At 42.4% G+C, this 20,920-nt stretch overlaps 1 protein-coding gene across 1 annotated transcript; it reads right to left on the bottom strand.

The window, feature by feature from the left end:
• Positions 1 to 1,882: 1,882 nt before the first annotated feature.
• znf341 (zinc finger protein 341) lies at positions 1,883 to 20,678 on the bottom strand (the record flags this gene model as incomplete). The annotated part of the gene is made up of 17 exons (XM_083769804.1): positions 20,640 to 20,678; positions 18,768 to 18,878; positions 17,919 to 18,109; positions 17,647 to 17,802; positions 16,894 to 17,172; positions 15,581 to 15,764; positions 15,129 to 15,219; positions 14,517 to 14,607; positions 13,737 to 13,914; positions 13,136 to 13,362; positions 10,457 to 10,668; positions 9,814 to 9,910; positions 9,276 to 9,408; positions 8,923 to 9,034; positions 7,343 to 7,413; positions 6,608 to 6,991; positions 1,883 to 2,019 (listed from the first exon to the last, which is right to left on the bottom strand). Exons 1-17 carry the CDS (start codon positions 20,668 to 20,670, stop codon positions 1,883 to 1,885), a joined length of 2,685 nt encoding a protein of 894 aa, XP_083625930.1. The 5' UTR covers positions 20,671 to 20,678.
• Positions 20,679 to 20,920: the final 242 nt, after the last annotated feature.

Below are 20,920 nucleotides of genomic sequence, written 5' to 3'. Positions count from 1 at the left end.
TTTACATTAAGGAAGTATTTAGACAGGTACATGGGTAACTTGGTGGTGTATCGAATCTTGTGGACCAGACCCATTGCAAGATGCTGTACTCTGTCGTCGACCCTAAGCCATCCCAGCCTGTCAAAGTGGGCAGGGGTGAGGTGGGTTCGGGGGGTGAGGCCAAGTAGGAGCCTGACCAGTTTATTTTGGGAGGTCTGGAGCCTTGTTTTAAGGGCCTTTGAGGTGCTGTGGTACCAAGAGGTGGATGCATAGTCAAAGAAACCTTGTACGAGGGCTCCTGTTAAGGTCTTCAAGGTGTTTTTGCTGACCAGTGAGGAGATCCTGTAAAGGAATCTTGTTCTTTGATTGACTTTTTTGATTACGTTGGTGGCCATTTTATCACCGGAAAGATTGGCCTCCAGGATGGAACCTAGGTAGGTAATTTCATCTTTTCGTGTGATAATATTGTCACCCACTCTAACCAAGAAGCCATCTGCCTTGCTGAGTTTACTATTTGATCCGAAGAGGATGGATTCAGTTTTTCCCAGGTGTAAGGATAGTTTGTTATCAGCGAGCCAGGTGCAGATTCTACCGAGTTCAGAGCTGAGGGTCTTTTCAACCTGCAGTTTGTTCCTGTCCGAGACCAGCAGTGCTGAGTCATCTGCGAACAGGAACAAGTTGCAGTCACAAGCTGAAGTCATGTCGTTAACATAAATTAGGAACAGTAAAGGCCCTAGTATGCTTCCTTGTGGGACGCCACAGCTCACTGGGAGGGGAGGGGACAGTGTTCCGTTCACCTCCACCATCTGTTCTCTCCCCTCCAGGTAGGATTGCATCCAGCTCACTGATGTGCTATCAAAACCAATAGCTTTAAGCTTGTTAACCAGTATGGAGTGGTTCACGGTGTCAAAAGCCTTTTGGAGGTCCAGCATGACCATGCTGCAGTATTTTCCAGCATCCACCTCGTGTTTGATGTGATCACTCAAATAGAGGAGGCATGTGTCAGTGGAGTGGGATGTTCTGAAACCAGATTGGAACTCGTACAGCAATTTATTAGAGGCAAGATACTTTTCAACCTGTTCATAGACTATTTTTTCCATCACTTTCGAGATGGAGCTTAGAATAGAAATAGGGCGGTAGTTGCCGGGTTCTAATTTACTCCCTTTTTTGTACAAGGGGGTTACTTTGGCCAGTTTAAAATCTTGGGGGACCTGTCCCTGTTTGATGGATTCTTCATATCCATATGAGTGAAGCGGCCGGGGTGACATGTTTATTTTTCAAACACAGTTGTTATATGAGGCGATCTAAAATCGCCTCAATGGGGATTTCAATGCAACTAAACAAATACATGAACCTGGGGACTGACGCCCTCTACTGAAAGTGACGTCAGACTTCGGTGCTCTATAAAGAGAGGGAACGGGAGCAGAGAGAACGACTAGTAGACAGAGATGACGGCAGAGACAGAAGGAAGCAGAGGAGAGAGGACATCGCTCCCTACGGCAAGAATAAGCGAGGAGGTATCAGTTACATCCATGTTCTGCTGAACAGCATGTTTTCAATTACTGTGATTATTGTATTTATACATACCTGGAATTGTTATCTATGTTTGAGGAAGGAAAGATGATGAGATGGACCCAATGGATCCTAGTGCTTATTCTGATGCTCCAAGGTAATGAGGAAGCTAGCTGACCTCACCTTTTATTCTTTAAAAATATATATATATTTAAGCCCTATTTTCATAAATACAAAATGTCTAATGGTGATGATATGCCAGGGGAAAATTGGTTAAACCTAAACACAAAGTATAGATCGCTAAACCACAGCTTGCATTATCATTTATTAATCACTTGACACAAACCTTTTGACCAGTTGCCATGCTGTATGAATACCATCCCTTTCTTGGTTATAGGGGCACGTGGTCCACTGGCTTGCCCAAGCGTAACGAGGCCAAGACGGGTGCAGACACCACAGCGGCAGGGCCTCTGTTCCAGCAGCGTCCGTATCCCAGCCCAGGTGCCGTCCTCAGAGCCAACGCAGCGTCTGCGTCCGCGTCCAAATACATGAAGTTTGAGAACTACTGTTTCTGGCCACCAACCTTTTTTACACCACATCTGACCAGCTGTAGTGGAACAGAGCTGATGTGGAGTTGTGACTTTTTTTGGGACTAGTTGTCCATGCATTTCATGGGACTAGTTTTACTGAGGTTAATTTAAGGTTAAGGTTAGGGTTAGGTTGAGATGCTATCCCATCTCCCTAGATAGGATAGGGTGAGGGAGCTAGCTGGAGGCTCTGGCTGGAGGAAACTGGGACAGCCATATTTGGGAAACAGACTTACTGACGTCATACACTGATGACAGTGTATGACACTGATGACATACTGCCAGTATAAGGCATTGATTGTTCACACTAATACTGTGTTCATCCCAACATTGTGGTCCTGCGAGGAACATTCTGTTGACATAGTCTATTAAATTTACAGAGCAAGAGAAAGCACTGGGTAAAGTAGGTGTGATCCAAGGTTTCACTGCTGTCTGAAATGTTTCACTGCACAGTGCATCTGAAAGGACCATCATCAACATACAGACCTTGTGCTGTAGCAGTGAGGCACTATGTGTACTCCTTTGGAGGGTGCAGTGATGACAACACAGATCAGATTGTTGTGCAGATCTTCAACAGTGTGTCTTTACGGTGGAGGAAGCTGCCACCAGTGACAAATAGAATAGGAGAACGTCCCCTCGAGGTTCCCTTCATTCGTAATGGCCACACAGCTGTGCTCATAGGAGATGTTGTCTACATCTGGGGTGGGTGCTCCACCCGAGGTTGCAGGACAATTATTTCCTGTTTGTGCAACTTTCTTTATGGATTCGATGTCAACACCCACAGTTGGTTCAGACCTAAGATGTATGGAACTGTTCCAGAGGCGAGGGATAACCACTCAGCGTGTGCCTTGGGCAATGTCATATATATCTACGGAGGAGTGGCTAAAGATAGGAAATGCGATGACATCTACAAGTTGGACACCACCACAAATGTCTGGACTTTAATTAACACCATCAATAGTACATGCTTTGCATGTTCTCTGCACTCTGCCACTTTCATCAAGAAAAAGATGTTTGTACTCTGGGGCTGGGGGACAGATGCTAGATACACCAAGATGAGAGTGTTTGACACGGAGACAGAGAGGTGGCTGAGGTCGCCTTCTGTAAATCTTTATCCTCCGAAATATCGCAGGGGTCATTCAGCATCCTCGCTGAGGACGCCTTCTGCACATCTTTATCCAGAATATCGACGGGGTCATTCAGCCCTTGTCTACAATGGAGAGCTGTACATATTTGGTGGCTGGAAGCAGGACTTGAATGATCTGTGGAAATTCAATCCAGAGACCTTCTCCTGGAAGAAGGTTAAGTCCAAGTGGAAAAGCCCATATCAACTTTATGAAATGTGCTGTTGCATGGTGGGAGATCGCATCATTATCTTTGGAGGATATCATGGGTCCGAATTGTCCAATCCCCTACATGCAGCTGCAGATGACTTGTTCATCTTAGATCGAAGTCCTAGTCTTAAATCCTTGTGCAAACTAGCAGTTATTGATTACGGTCTGGAGCAGTCAGGACTCCCTCACAACATCCGTTTGGAGCTGGCGATAGAGAAGAGTTAAGAGCACTTAACTGGCAGCAATCTTTACCATCAGCAACAGAAGGGGAAAAAAACATGAGTTGAATATGGAAAAGAACTAGAAAAATGTGTTCTCGGAGAACAACAGCAGCCAACGGAATAATAAATACTAGAAATGCACTCTGTCGAGCTGCCAACTTGCGCTTTGCACACAAGTTGCCTACTTGTGCGCAAGCAGAGCTTGCAACTTACCTCTTCTGACTCTTGTCTCTAGATAAAGTTTCTAGATAAACATACATAGTTACGTCATCACCCAAACCCTGATTGGCCGAGTGACACCATCAACACACGGATCCGATCCAATCGGTCGATACGGTCCATATGCAGCAAGCTGCCAACTTAATTACGCTCTGATTGACCGACCGACGCTACCAAAAACGTACAATCCCTGATTGGATTGGCCGAACGACGCCACCAAAGACAATACACAATCCCTGATTGGCCGAGCGTGTCACAGGAAATTCACAAACGCTGATTGGCTGAAGGAGTCACGAACATACACAGCCGAAAACAGTACTTGCGCTCTGCTTGCGCAAGTAAAATCACACTTGTGTGAAGTGAGGGGCGCCCAGTGTTGCTGCAATTATGACGTCATGGTGTGGGGCATGCAGACTTTCTTGGGAGGAGAGGGGGGGGGGCATGTTGAGTCTTAGGGGAGCATGAATATGACAAACATTAAAAGTCTATAGACATGTCATGTCATGTCTGATAACATCTAACGCTACATTAACGACCAACAGGTTAGTGTCCAATGAAATTGGAATTAATGCAGAAACAACAGATGATTTGGTCAAAAAGATATACTTATACACTTATACACGAGCATGCAGTGGTGGACAATTACTTATTTTTTTCCAGTCCGCTACATTGTGCTTTTGACTCCACTATGTTTAGAAAGGGACTCTTGGGACCGAAATTTATGCTCTCAAATACGGTGAAAATAGCAGATCTACACACTCACAAACCATTGAGTGTGTTGTGAGTTTCTACTGTATAGATTTGCTAATTTCACTGTTTGAAACGTTTTTCTTTATTGTATAATAAAAAAATCTAATTAGAGGAAATTCCAATTCCAATAAAGTGTAGTGACGCACAGGAGCGGGGATTGAACCCCAGTCTCGACGCACAACCTGTCCCAATTGGCAGGGCTGTTGTGGGCTGGGTACTGGCTGGGTGCTACAAAAGCAATGCATAGTTGTACTTTTGAATATGTGAGAATTTGCTTGAGTATTTATTTTTCATTCCATGGCCACTAATTTATTTTTCTTTCCATGGCCACTCCGTAGAATCCATTTTCTTTGGATCAAATAGTAATCTCAGCAAGGCAGATGCTTTCTTGGTTAGTGAGTGACAATATTATCACACGAAAAGATTCAATCTTGGTTACATCCTGGAGGCAAATCTTCCCAGTGATAAAAAAAAGTCACCCAAAGAACAAGATTCCTATACAGGATCTCCTCACTGGTCAACAAAAACACCTTGGAAGACCCTAATGTACAATGTTACTTTTGCTATGCATACACCACTTGGTACCACAGCCCCTCAAAGGCCCTTAGAACAAGGCTCTAGACTTCCCAAAACAATCTGGTTTGGCTACTACTTGGCCTCACTCCCCGAACCCACCTCACCCCTTCCCATTTTGACAGGCTGACATGGCTTAGGGTGGACGGCAGTAAAGCATCTTGCAATGGGTCTGGTGACTGGTCTACAAGATTCGCTACACCACCAAGATACCAGTTTCACTTTACAGTCTATATACAATACAGTCTATCCTATCCTGTATAAGTTCTCTCTGACTGGATGAAATTGGTATCCCGACATGCTCACAATGTGAGCTTGTAGATCGGCTAACATAAACATATATGTTTTACTTTTTAATTATGTATGTATATACAGTACAGTATGTTACACTGTTGCCTTGGATCAGTTGTCAGAAACACAATATAGTGTGTGACTAAATGGATGACAGCTTGACACGCATGATCACGAATGTCGAAATCATCTCACATCCAGGGGTCACATTGGGGGAAGAAATTTGATTTGGCATCTGATTCATCATACATTTAAAAACAAAAGATGTTTTTATTTTTCATTGCACATGATTCAAATAATAATGAATAAATAAACAAGATATACAGTATGTACTATAATCTATATACCGGTACAGTCAAATGTGTTCAGATTTTATACTTGCAGTGTTGAATTAACACTGGATTTTGCCGTGTACCATTCACAGAGAATCTAGACCAAATCCATATCAGCATTTCTGACCCAAAATCCTTTCAGACCGACAGATATTCCTGCCCATGAAGACACTGAGGTAACAGGTTTTCACAAACATAACCTTTGACTTATTAAGTTAAAAAACTAAACTAAACAGGCTAATCTTTTAAATGTTGTTTTAATTTAAAACAAATACAGTCTGCTTTGCCAGACATACTGTAGATTTGGATTGTTCTTTTTCCAACCAACTTCATAAATTAATCTTAATTTATACTCCATTGCAGTGGTTTTCAAACTTTTTGTGACAAAGGCACACCAATGGGCAGGTCAAAATCTCAAGGCACACCTGTATCCATAGTGAAAATAGCCGGCTAAATTCACTATTTTTGATCATTTGTGAAATGTGTGGTTAAAATCCCGAGACACAATTGAACATCAGTCATGGCACACCAGTGTGTCTCGGCACACCATTTGGGAACCACTGATTTATCGCATGACAGGCGACGTTGCACAGCGGAGCCAAACAGCTCACGCTATAAACATGTCTGCTGTATACAGTCTCTGTCAACGCTCTGCGCTGTCTGAACATCCAAGCCTTCATCGTCCTCTACCTCCCCTCCCTTCGTCCGCCCGCCAGTGGGAACGGCGGTCAACGTCCCCCTGGTCTCCTCGCGCACGCTTTCCTCCTCATCATCCTCTTCCTCCTCCTCCTCCTCTCTTCTCCCCCCGCCCCCTTCCTGCTCGGTCTCAGAGCCTTCGTCCTCCATCTTTGAAGTGTAGTCCTCGTCCGAGGCGCTTCCCTCCGCTCTGCGCTTCCGTCGCTTTCTCGTCGGCCTCTTCCTCAACGATTGGCCATCTTCCTCCACGCCCTGTGGTGTGCTGCTCTCCTCCTCCTCCTCCTCCTCTTCGTCATCCTCCTCCTCCTCTCCGGCCCCGCCCCCTGCCACGCTGGCGGGACATTTGTGGTCTCGGTAGTAGCTGTTTCGGGTGAAGCCCTTGTTGCAGGCGGAGCAGCGGAAGCGGTAGTTGTCGGTGTGGGACTGCTGGTGCTCCAGCATGTGGGCGCGGCGGCTGAATGCTTTCTGGCAGAACAAGCACTTGTAGGGTTTGATACCTGGACAAGGACCAACAATGGGCCAGGGTCATTATATTTCTGTATTTCTTCCAGTATTACTTTATATATTTCTTCATAGTAGGGAGACCAGCATTGCCCGTGTTGTCAAAAATAGCAGATGCACAAGCTTGCTGTGCATCGGAGCTTGTATATTTGTATATTTGCTAGTATTTTTGAATAGCCAACGCTAAAATCTAAAATGACACAGATACTTTCCTGGGTTTAATGGGTTAATAACTTAATATATATTATATAATTATATTATAAACAATATGGCACCATAATGCAGTTGTACAGAATCTACTGTATTTCCAAGTAGCTGTTGTACAGAAAACACATGCGTTCACTCACCAGAGTGAGACAGAATGTGGGCCTTCAGTTTGTCTGGTCTGTTGAATTCTTTAGTGCAACCTACATGAGTCCTGAACACAACAGAAAAGACAGAATTAAACCATTTAGGCCTGACGTCAAAATAATTGAAAAAAAAAGTCTTCTAAAAGAATATATATTCAAAGATTCGTGCAGCATTTTCACGATTTTTTCAAAAATAGCAGACCTACAAGTAGCAGACCTACAATAGCAGACCTACAAGCTTGTAGCGCGCTACAAGCTTGTAGATCTGCTATTTTTCAATAGCTAAAGTATAACATAATGCAGCGGTGGCCGAGTGGATTGCGGAGCGGGCTAGATACCGGAAGGTCGCCAGTTCGAATCAGCGGTCCGACACGTTAAAATTACCACCGTTGAAGTGCCCTTGGACAAGGCATTGAACCACTACCATGAAATGCTCCATGTGGGCCTGGCTGTAAACAAGTATCTGATGCTTAGTCCAGTTACCCTTGGTAAACTTGATTTACCAGAACGCATTTCTTCTTCTTCTGCTTAGTTAAAACACCAAAAGGGGTTCCCGTCCAGAATGGGCTGTTAAGTGAAAATAAATACCAGTAAAAGAAATTCAAAGGAAATAATGAAATTTGAATAAGCTAAGGAGAATTTCAGACTAGAAGGCTTTCTTACCTTTATTTGTAGTTGTTACGTCCCCACCAAAGAGGCCCAGGTCTTATTTTGTGCAAAAGCGCATTATTGGCTATTTCCCCTACCATAAGCCCTCAATGGGGGTCAGGTTTTAGTGCCAATTCGCTTATTTCCATCTAAATAAGTAGTAAAGTGTGCCGCTAGGGATACTATTTACATCATGAAGAGAGGATATACCAAAACATTTGTAGGGGAAATACCCAATAATGTGCTTTTGCACAAAATAACACCTGGATCTCTTTGGTGGGGACGTAACAACTACAAATAAAGTTAAGAAAGCCTTCTAGTCTGAAATTCTCCTTTAAAGGCAGTGTATATAATGGCCTAATGTCCAAACACAAACGCTTCCTCTGATGCACTGGATGCCTTGCGTGTGTTTAATGTTCAAGCTGCAGCTGTGACTGTATTATTGAACATGTTTAAGTTTCAATACAGACAGCAGAACATATATTTTTTAATTGTAACAAAGTATATTAACCATGTTTATGCTAATCGGATAATATATTTTATTTTTTAAATGATCTCTAAATATGCTGTCTAGCACCATACATCTGCAGAACAGACTCTTCTTCTCCTCATGTCTTTCAACACCGAAAAAACAAGGCTTCCTTCAGTTCCTTGTCATTTGTTTCTGATACAACTTGAGCCAGTGGTCGTTGAAAAACATGAAATCGGGACATATACTGTACAGTTAACATGAAGATCAATCGTCAACAGCCATGATTAGATGTCATATCTACTGTATGTGAAAGATGTTTTCACAGGGTTTATGTTATAAACCATCCTGACAAACAGCAAAGAAAGAACTAAGCTTCTTTTTCTTCTTTTTTTCCACAGCACATTCACCCGAGTCATTTTCAGCCCAGATGAATATAACGTCTTAACTAAAATCTCACCTGAAAGGACACTTGTATTTCTTGAAGGGCTCATGGATGAGCATGTGTCTTTTCACTTTATCCTTTCTGTTGAAGGTTGCATCACAGAGGGAACATTTATATGGCTTCTCACCTGCAGAACAAGGACAGTTTCACAATTCAAATGATTTGTAGTTGTTGCTTGGATTTAGCTGCATCATTCTAATGCATTTACTGTATTATAACAATAACAGACACCAGCTAACAGACAGACTCCAAGAGATACACTCCAAGAGACAACAGACAGACTATGCTGGAAACCTCCTATATCGGTGGTAAAGTGTTAATGTATATAGGCCACAAGCCAATTGAAAGTACGAGGTTTGTATGTAGACCTGAGTGAATCCTAGTGTGTAACTTCAGATAGTGCTCTGTCTTGAAGGCTTTCTTGCAGATTTGACACTTGAACCTGCCGCCGACGCCGTGTGTGGGGAGGTGGCGTCTGAAGTATCTCTCACATGGGAACACCTGAGAGAAACAACCTGAGAGATTAGTCTGCAATACAAGTAAAATTCTGAAATTCAAAATGTACAAAGGTATTGGCATCATGTAACTAAAGTACCAAACGTATGCAGAATGTCCCATTTCAAGTTCTCAAATGTATACAAATCCTTTGAAAATAGCAGATCTACAAGCTCACAATGTTGATAATTAATTTGAGGAATGAATTGAGCTGACCAGCTGAATTAAGGCCTCTACTGTATGTACAGTATGCCTCTACTGTGTGTGTGTGTGTGTGTGTGTGTGTGTGTGTGTGTGTGTGTGTGTGTGTGTGTGTGTGTGTGTGTGTGTGTGTGTGTGTGTGTGTGTGTGTGTGTGTGTGTGTGCGTGCATGCATGCATGCGTGTGTGTGTGTGTGTGTGTGCTCTGTACCTTTTGACAGTGGGGACAGGGGAAGTTGTGTGAAGCTGTTAGAAGATGCTGTTCCAAAGCGTCCTCAGTAGAATACCTGCTTTGACATTTCATACACCTGCAAAGCAAAGTCGTGCAAAGAAAATGAATTACATGTAAACTACAGAGATATGGGTCTGGTCAATAGTACATGTAAAGACATGAGGAAGCTTTGTTCTGTTCTTGAGGTTATAGTTAAATCCCTATAGACATTGAATTAGTTGTCAAGCTTATATCATAGTTTTAATCTTGCTTGCACTTTACAAGTGTGCAACATGTGATTATGGTGTAATGGTTGGTAATAAACACAGTGGTACGATTTCAGTTCACAATGAACAAATGATTTGTTTCAGCATCTTGTTTCAACATTTCAGCACCATAAAAGTACTAATGGGTGATCAAAAGAGTTAAAAAATTCTTCACGGGGGGGCCAACTTGGGGTCATGTGATCAGTGACATCACATCGGTGTACTCTTTGACCTGCAGAGCACTCCGACATGATGTCACTGATCACATAACCCCAAGTTGCTGAATGCTTTTTTGGGGGGCATTTACAGTATTTTTACACTGTGTAGCACCCAGCGATCTGGGTCAGGCATCCATGGGATGTTTTCAAGTGGCTGACCTGTACACAGCGGCCTCCTTGCGTGTGGTGCTCTGCTGAGGGCAGAAGCAGTGGGAGTACTGGTGGACACCCAGTTCAAACAGGGAGGGGAACACCTTGCTGCACAGATGGCAGCGGTACGTCAGCTGCTCCTGGTGCGTCCTGATGTGCTCCAGGAACTGGTCCAGCTTCTGAAACGTCTGGGAGCAGGACTTCAGTACACACTTGTAAACCTGAGGGAGAACACACAAAAATATGCCATGCCATTTTTCTGTATATTGTTGTGGGAATGGTAAAATAAATGTCAGAAGGCGGATATAGACATTTAACATATATGTATGTATGTATGTATGTATGCATGCATGTACTGTATGTATGTACTGTACTGTACTGTACTGACTGTATGTATGTATGTATGTATGTATGTACTGTACTGTACTGACTATGTATGTATGTAGGTATGTACTGTATGTATTATGTATGTATAATTTATTCTTTATAACAAATCCATTGTGGTAGGATGGTGTCTCTCTTTCAAGTTTTTGTACTTTTTTTTTCATATTGTATATATCCACAAATCAATGTGGTACAGTACAGTTTTAGTCTTTCTTTGTGTGAGTGTGCAAGTTCAACACTGGTGATAAAATATCTGACTTGCTTGTTGAGAGGCCTCTATACAGCACCTCCAAAAACACTTTCACTTCTGCCCATTGACGACTGATTGATTGAATACTCAAAATGTACTTGAGTAAAAGTACATTTACAGTACAAGTTTGTTAACAGTACAGGTAGTACAGTCAAGGGTTATGCTAAAAGGATAACACAACATGCCCCAGGGTGCTTGTTTCTGTTGTGATCCATTGTAAACTAGATAAAGTGCCAATCGGCACAGGTCTCCACCAGGATTCTTCTTCAGCCTAGTGGGAATATGCGTGCACAGTTTCATCGCAATCGGACGCTGTGTTGAGGAGTTGTGGCTATTTGCTACTCCTGAAAACTGTAGGAGAAATCAAACAAACCTGTCTTGATCACATGACTATGGAGATCATGTGTACCGATTTGCGTGAAATTTGGATAAAATCTGAGTAGGAGTAATAATAGAAAATGTGACATATGTCGGCCTCCTGGTGGCGCTGGTGAGCAGATGTGAAAAATTCCAGACAAAGGTTTTTCCTTGGCCTCTAGGGAGTTGGCATACAAAGTTATCCACAGATCCGTGCAGTTAGAGGTAAAAACACTTTTCGGCCAGTTATAGCGCCACCTTGAGGCTGAGTTGAAATTGTTCATGTGGCATTTGGTCCTCGGCCTAGTGGGAATGTGGGTGCACAATTTCACGGAAATCACGCGATGTGTTCATGATTTGCAGCATTTTGTTTGAAACTGAGCACTCCTGTGAACTTTGGAAGCCAATCTTAACCAATCAGGATGGAGTCTGAGAAATCTGAAAGAGCGGTTTTGTTGAATGGCTGTAGAGAGACTGTGTACCAATTTGCGTGATGTTTGGACAAAATCTGTAGGTGTACTGTGCAAAAACTTGTTTTGCACAAAGCGGCCTCCTGGTGGCGCTATAACAGGCCGTTCTGGAAAGTTTGGGGCAGAGGTTCATCGTTGGGATCCAGGGAGTGTGTGTGCAAAATTTGGCATCGAAAAAACACTGAACCTCCCTTATGGAATTGTCATACTTCATAAGATGAGCTTTGACATGTACATATTTGATGTATAACAGAAAGGTTTCGTTCCGCGTACAATCCAGTCCCATCGTCAGCTCATCATCTGTAGAGAAAGCGACCATTTCCCAAGCATTCTCCCAATCATCCTCCGTGTAGAACATCTTGAAGATCTGATCTTTCAGGCTGGGGAAATATTCAATAACTTTGCCCTTCAGTTCCTCATAACGTGTGGCTGAATAGAAGCATCGAATCTCCCTTGGGCTATCATCCCTCCCCAGAAGATAAGCTTTCACATACTGCGAGTTCATACTCGCTTTCTCTGAAATCATTACTCCGAGAGGTTATTTCTAGTTGTCTTGAGAAGTAAGACTGCAGGAGATGCCCAGCACCACACCTGTTATAACCTGACAGAGCTTTGGTTGAGCGTCACACACAACACAAACACAAACCGATTTTCACAGGTGTATCCCGAATTTGGCATTGTATGCCCACGTCTTGCTAGCCAGAGGAAAATACAAATGGGAAGTGAGGGGCGCTCACTGTGGTTGCCACATGACTTCACGGGGGGGGGGCATGCTTAAAAAGTCTATAGACTTGGCTGCCACATGACATCACATACAAAAGCCAGACGTTGGTTGGAGACCCTAATAGCGCCCCTCAAAAATAATTCAGATACCTTCTCTGTCGGGCAGAAATCTTATACATCCAAAATTCAACTTGCAGTAGGTTTTTCATAAATTAATGCCCTACCTACTTCATCACACTGTATCAGTATCTACAAGCTCACAATGCACCGCCCCATGATGCATGGGAGCTTCTAGAGCTTGTAGGTTGACCTACTTTTCAAAACGTTTGAAAGTGAAAGTGGTTAAGTGTGTGTCAGTTTTATAATATTTAACCAATGAAAGGTAATTTAAGACCTTGTGACTAATTCATTTAATGACCAGAAATAGGGACGCCAGGTTTAAAGTGTCAAGAGTCAAACAATTACCGACATATCGTCCGGGCTCTAAAGAACGAGCACACCTACCTGCTCTCGTTTGTGCTGGGTCATGTGGGATTTGAGTTGGAAGTAGGTGGTGAATTTGCTGGCACAGAACTGGCACTGGTAGGAGCTGTCTATGAGCAGCATATGTTTGGGTTGAGCTGAGGGGTCGTGGTGTTGATGGTGTCCATTGGGGATGTCTTCACCCTGGCTGCTCTCTGCGTGGCCCTGAGGTTCCATCGCTGTCTCCTCGGCTTCCCCCAGGGCCTCTGCTGGATAATCAGGAGACCAGAAGATGGTTAGGGTTGGAAAAGAACACTGTAAAATGCTCAGGGTTAATTTGACCACATGAACACAATTCTGTCGCGAACATTCAATGAAGAATAATGCTTATCTACAAGTTCCCAACGCAAATTGGCTTGTTTTTAAGTTGAGAACTGCACATTTACGCTATGTTGGCAACACCAGCAGCGTGACGAAGCGCTGAGAGTCTGTTTTTATTTTCTTGTTGAGAGTTGAAATATTTTCAAGGCTTTTGAAAGCATTTTTAGGCGAGTACCTGGTGTTTCAGCTTAAAAAAATAAAAATAAATAAAAAAGCTTTTGTAGACACAGCCCTTCAAGTGTTTCTAATTGTGAGATGGTACCTGTTTCCTCCGCCTCTTCTTCTGTCTGTGATTGGCTGCTCTGCTGCTGCTGTGGCCCCTCCTTTTCCTGTTCCCCAGGCTGTAGCTCCTTCCTGTTGGCCTCTTCCTCATTGGATACCACCGGAACCACCTTAATTGGCAACCGGGATGGTATGCTGGCCACGCCCAGAGGCCACACCTTCATTAGAAGAACAGTTGTTTAGGGTTCCATTTGTTTAAAAGAAGATAAAAAGGGTGTCCTAACCTAACCATAACCGCAAGCACGGGAGCAGACGCTAGTCCGACATGCGGACGCATGTCAGACTATTGCCACTGTCTGAATTACATGCGGTCCCAAGATAAAAACGTTTTTTTTTCTTCATAATACATTATTTGTTATGCATGTATGTTATGTTTTCTTGTATTTATCAGTTTGTAATATGTGTAATATGTGATTTAAAGTTAAATAATTATTTGCTTTAAAGTTAAATAAGAGTTGTTTGAGTTTAGTTGTTAGAAGTAAGAAAATAAAGGCTTTTATTTGACTTTAACATAATAAAACAATATGCCCAACACAGGGATGCCTATGTGGTTAACGTTTTTAAAATAAATTGTTAAATTGTGATATAAGCAAACATGAATGTCTAACATACCAGATCATTTACCAAAAGGAGATGTATGTATTTAAATCAGTCTGACCAGAAGCAGGATCAAGATCAAAGTCATACACATGTAAATGAATGACCAGCTGAGGGACATCAGCGGCAGAGAGGCACATTATGGATGGAAACTGGTCAGAACCTTGTGGGTCTGCATGTGCTTCTTTACGTTGGACTTCTGTGCAAAGGCCCGGCCGCACACGATGCACTGGAACGGCTTTTCTCCCGTGTGACTAGAGGAAGAAACCAACGTAGTCATTATTAACTTGTAATAATGAAGAGTAAAATATATATATATATATATACCGTATATAAAAAACAGAAAAGTATTAAGTGTTAGATAAAGCTGCAATCGAGGACTCATAAAAAACATCTAATATTTAATTATTTCCTCCAATCTGTATGTTAGATACAATACAATACAATATACAGTAACTAGCGTAACTAGTGCAGTGGTTGGAGTGTGGTTTCATTGCCATACTGTCGGGTAGTACTGGTTGACAAGTAATACTGCATGAAGCTCATGAAGCCCAATATCTTCCCTGGCTAAGCAGGGATTCCTTTTGCGAAACGGGGATAGACTCCTGAATCCTGCGCTCTGGCGGATGCCGACAATAAGCTTCTCCGATCTACTTACTACTTGCTTACGGAAGAGTAAATAAAACTTGCGGATTACAGCTTTAATGCACAGACTCTAACTCTCAGGGCGAAACCACTAATGACAAATTATGTGGGATGTTGAAGGTCGCCTCACCTTCTGATATGCTGCTGCAGGTCAAAGTTTTTACAGAAGATCTTCTCACAGAAATTACACTTCAGCTTCGCTCCCTTTCCCTTCAGATGTTCTACTGAGTGGAAATAAACACAACACCACATTACTCAAACCACTGGTTCTCAAAGTGGGGTCCCTGGACCCCCACGGGTCATTGAGTCAGTTCCAGGGGTTCCCCAGATAAATGAGGAACAGTTAAACCACTCAAGTATTTCCTGATTTTTTTTTTTAGCTATTCAAGGTCACAATGCGTTGCGATATGATGCTTTGGGAGCTTGTAGATCTGCTATTTTCTAATAATCCCTGGCACAAATTATTTTTAAATAAGGGTCTGTGGCCATATACATTTGGCTAACGTGACACATGGACTTTTCACCGAATGTTAGACCTAAAATAGGAGTGCTAGTGTTCAAGTGGACCTTGCTTAAACAGACCTGGGGATCCATCGGGGCCTTTCTTGCCAATCCGCGGTCGCTTGGGGATGATGACCTTCTCAAAGTCACCCAGCTCTGTCAGACTGGCGGTAATGCTACAGGTCTTGGTCTTGAATTCTTGTTTTCCAGGACTGTAGACAGGAGGGGTGGTGAAGGACTGGCTCTCCACACACTGACTAGGAACCTATGGAAGTCACACTTGCTCAGTAGAGGTTCATGTACACCACTTTTATCAGATAATCCAACTGCAAAAATATCAGCTAGTTCTCCTACAATGCTATTAACATACATTCTACAACACATCCTCAATATTAAGCATTGATCTTAATACACAAACCGATATCGTTTGAATTTAATCTTAATTATTCATCGAAACGGCATTGAGTCTACGGGCTCCATCTTGCACCACCCTTATCCCTTATCCCTTAACGTATTTGCCTTTTTTTTTTTTTTACTATTTTGAAAAACATTTTAAAATAGTTCAACTAGCCGATCTACATCGAGACATTGTGAGCTTGTAGATCGACTATTTGAACTATTTTAAAAGGTTTTTAAAAATAGTAAAAAATGGCAAATTAGTTTAGGGATATCGGTTAAGGGGTGGCGCAAGATATAGCCCTAAATGTTTAATACATTTTCAGAAATGTTCAAAACACTTCAAAAGCTCAGCAAGTGTAGATTTCCTGTTTTCTTTCTTTTCTTTTTTAAGCCATTACGCAATATGGGCGCCGTAGCAAGAGGCTATGGCTAGTATTCAGGGATATCCTTGTCATGGAAAGTTTTGAAAAAACCTTGTTTAAACTAAACCTTATAGAGCAGAAAAGGTAACAAACACCAATAGTTGATGTGAGGTGCTGACTACTGTAAACAAACTACTGTAAACCAACTCTTGACTCCATATAAAGGTTATTTTGAATTTACTGATGCTTCTCCTAAGGTAAACCACACCAATGCAACTCCTAAGGTAAACCACACCAATGCAACTCCTAAGGTAAACTACACCAATGCAACTCCTAAGGTAAACTACACCAATGCAACTCCTAAGGTAAACCACACCAATGCAACTCCTAAGGTAAACCACACCAATGCAACTCCTAAGGTAAACCACACCAATGCAACTCCTAAGGTAAACCACACCAATGCAACTCCTAAGGTAAACCACACCAATGCAACTCCTAAGGTAAACCACACCAATGCAACTCCTAAGGTAAACCACACCAATGCAACTCCTAAGGTAAACCACACCAATGCAACTCCTAAGGTAAACCACACCAATGCAACTCCTAAGGTAAACCACTTGGGCTTTACACTACCTGTACTGGCTGGAAGGACTGAAGGCCCATCGTGTGGATCTCTGTGTTGCTGCCACCGGGCATCGGGGGCAGCGTGCTGTAGACCTGCACCATGGAGGGGACCTGGGAGGACAGGGACTGCTGGGGCGGCTGGCCAGGGGGCAGGGGGTGGGCCGGGGTCTGACCGGAGGGGAGAGTGTGTGACTGCTGCTGCTGCTGGTGATGAGGGTGGTGGTGGTGATGATGGTGGTGATGGTGCTGCAGGTACGACACGCCAGCCATGTGCATGCTAAGGTTACTCTGGCAAACACAAGAGAAAGATGCTATTGATTAATGGGATGAATGAATTATTAGGACATTGTTATGCAAGATAGGTGTATGAAAAACCGGTCTGAAAAGGGCCATTCAGGTATGGTTAATAAAATATCCGTACCATGTCTATAATGCATGCTAAACATACTTACACTGCATTATACTCTGCTTACAATTATAATACTACTATATAGCTACAGTACTAGAGCGGTGCCCTTGTTGTGATGTCATAACAAGCCAGATCCATATGGATATACAGTATAAATGTATTGTAATCTGCTTAGAACTACAGTATATAATTGTATAATGACTTTTAATCTCAAGTATCATAATACTTAATTACAGGTCCCTCACAATACTTTTTCTTTTGGCCAGGATCATAGAGTGTTATAATTTTCATAGCGATGCCCTAGCTAGCATATTACACCGTAACGAGGTCAAACCTAATCCAAGCCGTTTTACCTGTACAGGTGCCTGCATGGAGGCCATAGGCTGCTCTATGGAGGTGAAGGCAGAGATGGCCGACATGAGAACGTCATCGCTGACCAGTACGTTGCCCTGGACCAGCGTGTGTGTGAGGGGGGAGGGGGGCACGGTGATGTACGTGGATACCTGGGGCTGGAGTGCAGAACAAAAAGATTACAACTTCCATTTTTGGGGGGCACATCACAGGTTTACAGGTGTAAAAAAACATCACACGCATTAAAACATCCCAAACCTATTCCTGTCCTCACCTGTCTGCTGGCCGGCGTCTGGGGTCCGGAGGTGATGGAGGGGACGGGGGTGTAGGCGTTGCTGGAAGCCAGGGACACGGTGGACAGGGACGGGGCGTTGGACTGACACTGCTCCCTCTTGTGTGTCATGAAGGCCGTCAACGAGTTGAACTGTTTCTTACATTTCCCACACAAGAACACGTCCTCATCATCTGGATGGTCGACAAAGGGAAATCGTGGTGAATGCGACAAAAGCAACAAAGTATGATGTTGCTGTTGGGCAGGAACCTCATATAATTTCTAACTGTTTAACCGTAACTTTGTTTTTTTTAACACTGTACTTGATCACACTACAGCGTCACACATAAGCATAGCAGATCTACAAGCTTGAAAAGCAGGGCGAATCCTGAAAAGTAACCGTTTGGTCGGTTTCCACTCGACAGAGATCCAATGTATTAGAGTCCGGCCGATATACACTGTGTATGCCGTTCTTTGACTTTTTTGAGGACATCGGTATTGGCAATTATGCAGGCCCACGTACATTTTAACCACTTGTAACCTGTCCTGGAGTCGCTATTAGTGTAGAAAATCTACAAGCAAACAACACCTTGTTAGCCTTTTTATGGCAAGAGTTTTTTAGATTGTGTACATGTGTGTAATCTCTCTCTGATAATTCCTCTTAATCAGTTATTCAGAAGTCAGATTTTAGTAAATGCATCATGATAACGCTAAAAATAAAATGTTTATAGTTGGAGCTATATTATGGGCAAGCAAAAATACTGAAATTGTTTTTATTTTAGTTTTTTCCCCCTGTGCTAATGAATGACACAGCTGTAGTGTACGTGTATGGGACGTGTGGACTGAGCATACCCATTGACTGGATGGTGGAGGTTCCAGACACATTCTGGCTGTTTGGGTCAGGAACTCCTCCTTGGCTGTCCAGCAGAGACTGGACTGCCAGGACGGTCTGGTTGTCCATGCCTGATGAGAGAACATGATGGTGTGAATGAGAAAGCTGCTGATACATAGGCCTGTAACAATTGTTACATCGCCTAACCTAATCGCCTTATCACAATTGTTTGAGATAAACGTCATACTCATTTCCATGTTGAAAAATGATAGTAGATTTTTCAAATATAGCAGATCTACAAGCTTCATTTGCATATTTCAGTTATTTGTAGGGATGCAAATTATCGATTAACCGGTTCGTTAATAAGCAGCGTTTCTTTATTTAAACTGAGAAACTTAATTTCTCTCAACAATGTCAAACAAATCTCACCTGTATTCAGTTCAACAAACAAAGGACCACGGCAGCGCTCCCTTCCTCTATTCAACATTAATTTTGATTTATTTGAGATACAGGGCCAGGCAATGGCATCTTTTATGAGGAATAAAATTAAAGACAAGAATCTTGTCTGTCATAGAGACGTTTCTGTGGCTAATAAAGTGGTGGGGATTTTTATTTATTAACCACAATTCATTGCCAACTTAAATGTTAATTTAACAGCCCTGCTGATACAATATCCTCCTGTTGTGGTTCTTAACCTTTTGTGAGCTCTGGATCCCTAGCCTAGCATATTCTTGAACAATCCAGCTCAAGGACCCTCTGTGGCTGTCCCAGAGATGGGTATTCTGTAATATTTCATTTTTTTTGTTTATTTTTCTCAAAATATGTGAATTGTGAATGTATGTTTTTATTTGGATAACAAACTGTATTTTATTTGCATGGTGAGATAGTGCCATCTACAGTTCTGTGCTTTGTGGTCTGTTGTTTGGGCAGATCTCGTGAGACCCCTAATCACCTCATTGCAATCACCTGTTGGGTTAGTTTGGACATGTTTGGTCAGAATTTTTTACAGTCTATGGTCAGAACAAACAATAAGGTACAGAGAGGAAAGGAGCTCTCAGCTCTTCATCATGTCAAGTCTCTACAAAATAAAAAATATATACCGGTAAGTTAAAAAAGAACAAGAATGTTACTACTACTAAACGAATATGTGCAGAAGGCGCGCGGTATGTTACCTGTTATTTTGTTTACAGTACAGTTATTGTCAACTGCATCTTTGTTTATGTCACTTATGTGACATATGCCTATGGACACTTCATGGACACTTTACAGCTTGACTGTCAACAAGGACTTTCATAATTCATGTTTATAATTCATTGTGGTTAAAAATATTGTATTGTCTTGTGTCATTTTATTTTATATGCTACATAAACAAAGTCCATGTTTATTTAAAATCAAGTACAAAAGCAAAAACATTGCAATTTTCTTTTTTTCTTCTCATGACAATAGTCTAAGAGCCTAGGAATAAGATGAGACATTCAGTCATACATGATGTGCTTATATCGTGTTCATAATAACGTCACAACAGATCAGCAGTCATACATTCCAAGCTCCCTGACAATTAGTAGCCTACTTTTCATGAACGTATCGCCACACTTCGTTATCTCATAGACAGTTATTTATAGACAGTAGACACAGATTAGGAATGTAATCAAAATAATATTAATAATGTTGATAAATAGATTGCTTGGGCATGGATCAAATCAATCTGTTTGTTTGTTTACAGTAGGAGATGCATCTTTGCCTCATGTCATGTGTGTCACTGCAGCTGTTTGTTTGTGGGATGCGCAATTATCCACATGGCTGCGTCCCCCTAATCAGGGCCTTCGAGACGTTTCTAAAATATAAAGTGTAACTTGATTATTGAGAGAGAAACGACCATCAGCATCATCTACCTTCAAGCACTTCGAAGATTGCCTGCGCCATCTTGCAGCTCTGGTCCTGGTAGATGGGCACTCGATTAACACGTCTGTGTTGTGTATGTTGTCAGTGGTTCTCAAAGTGGGGTCCAGGGATTCCCCAGGGGTCCGTGAATGGGTTCTTCCAGGGGCCCTGCAAGATTAGTTCAAATTCATCATAATCAAAATCTGTTTTAACGCCTGTTTTAATTTATGTCTCTGGGACCAGATATTTTCAGATGGGGGGGGGGGGGGTGTCTCAGTGTCTGGGGTCTGCC

This window comes from Protomyctophum parallelum (genome assembly GCF_964188405.1).
Source record: "Protomyctophum parallelum genome assembly, chromosome: 7".
Classification (NCBI taxonomy): domain Eukaryota; kingdom Metazoa; phylum Chordata; class Actinopteri; order Myctophiformes; family Myctophidae; genus Protomyctophum; species Protomyctophum parallelum.
The sequence above is the reverse complement of the archived record's forward strand: the minus strand, read 5'-3'. Positions and strand labels throughout refer to the sequence as shown.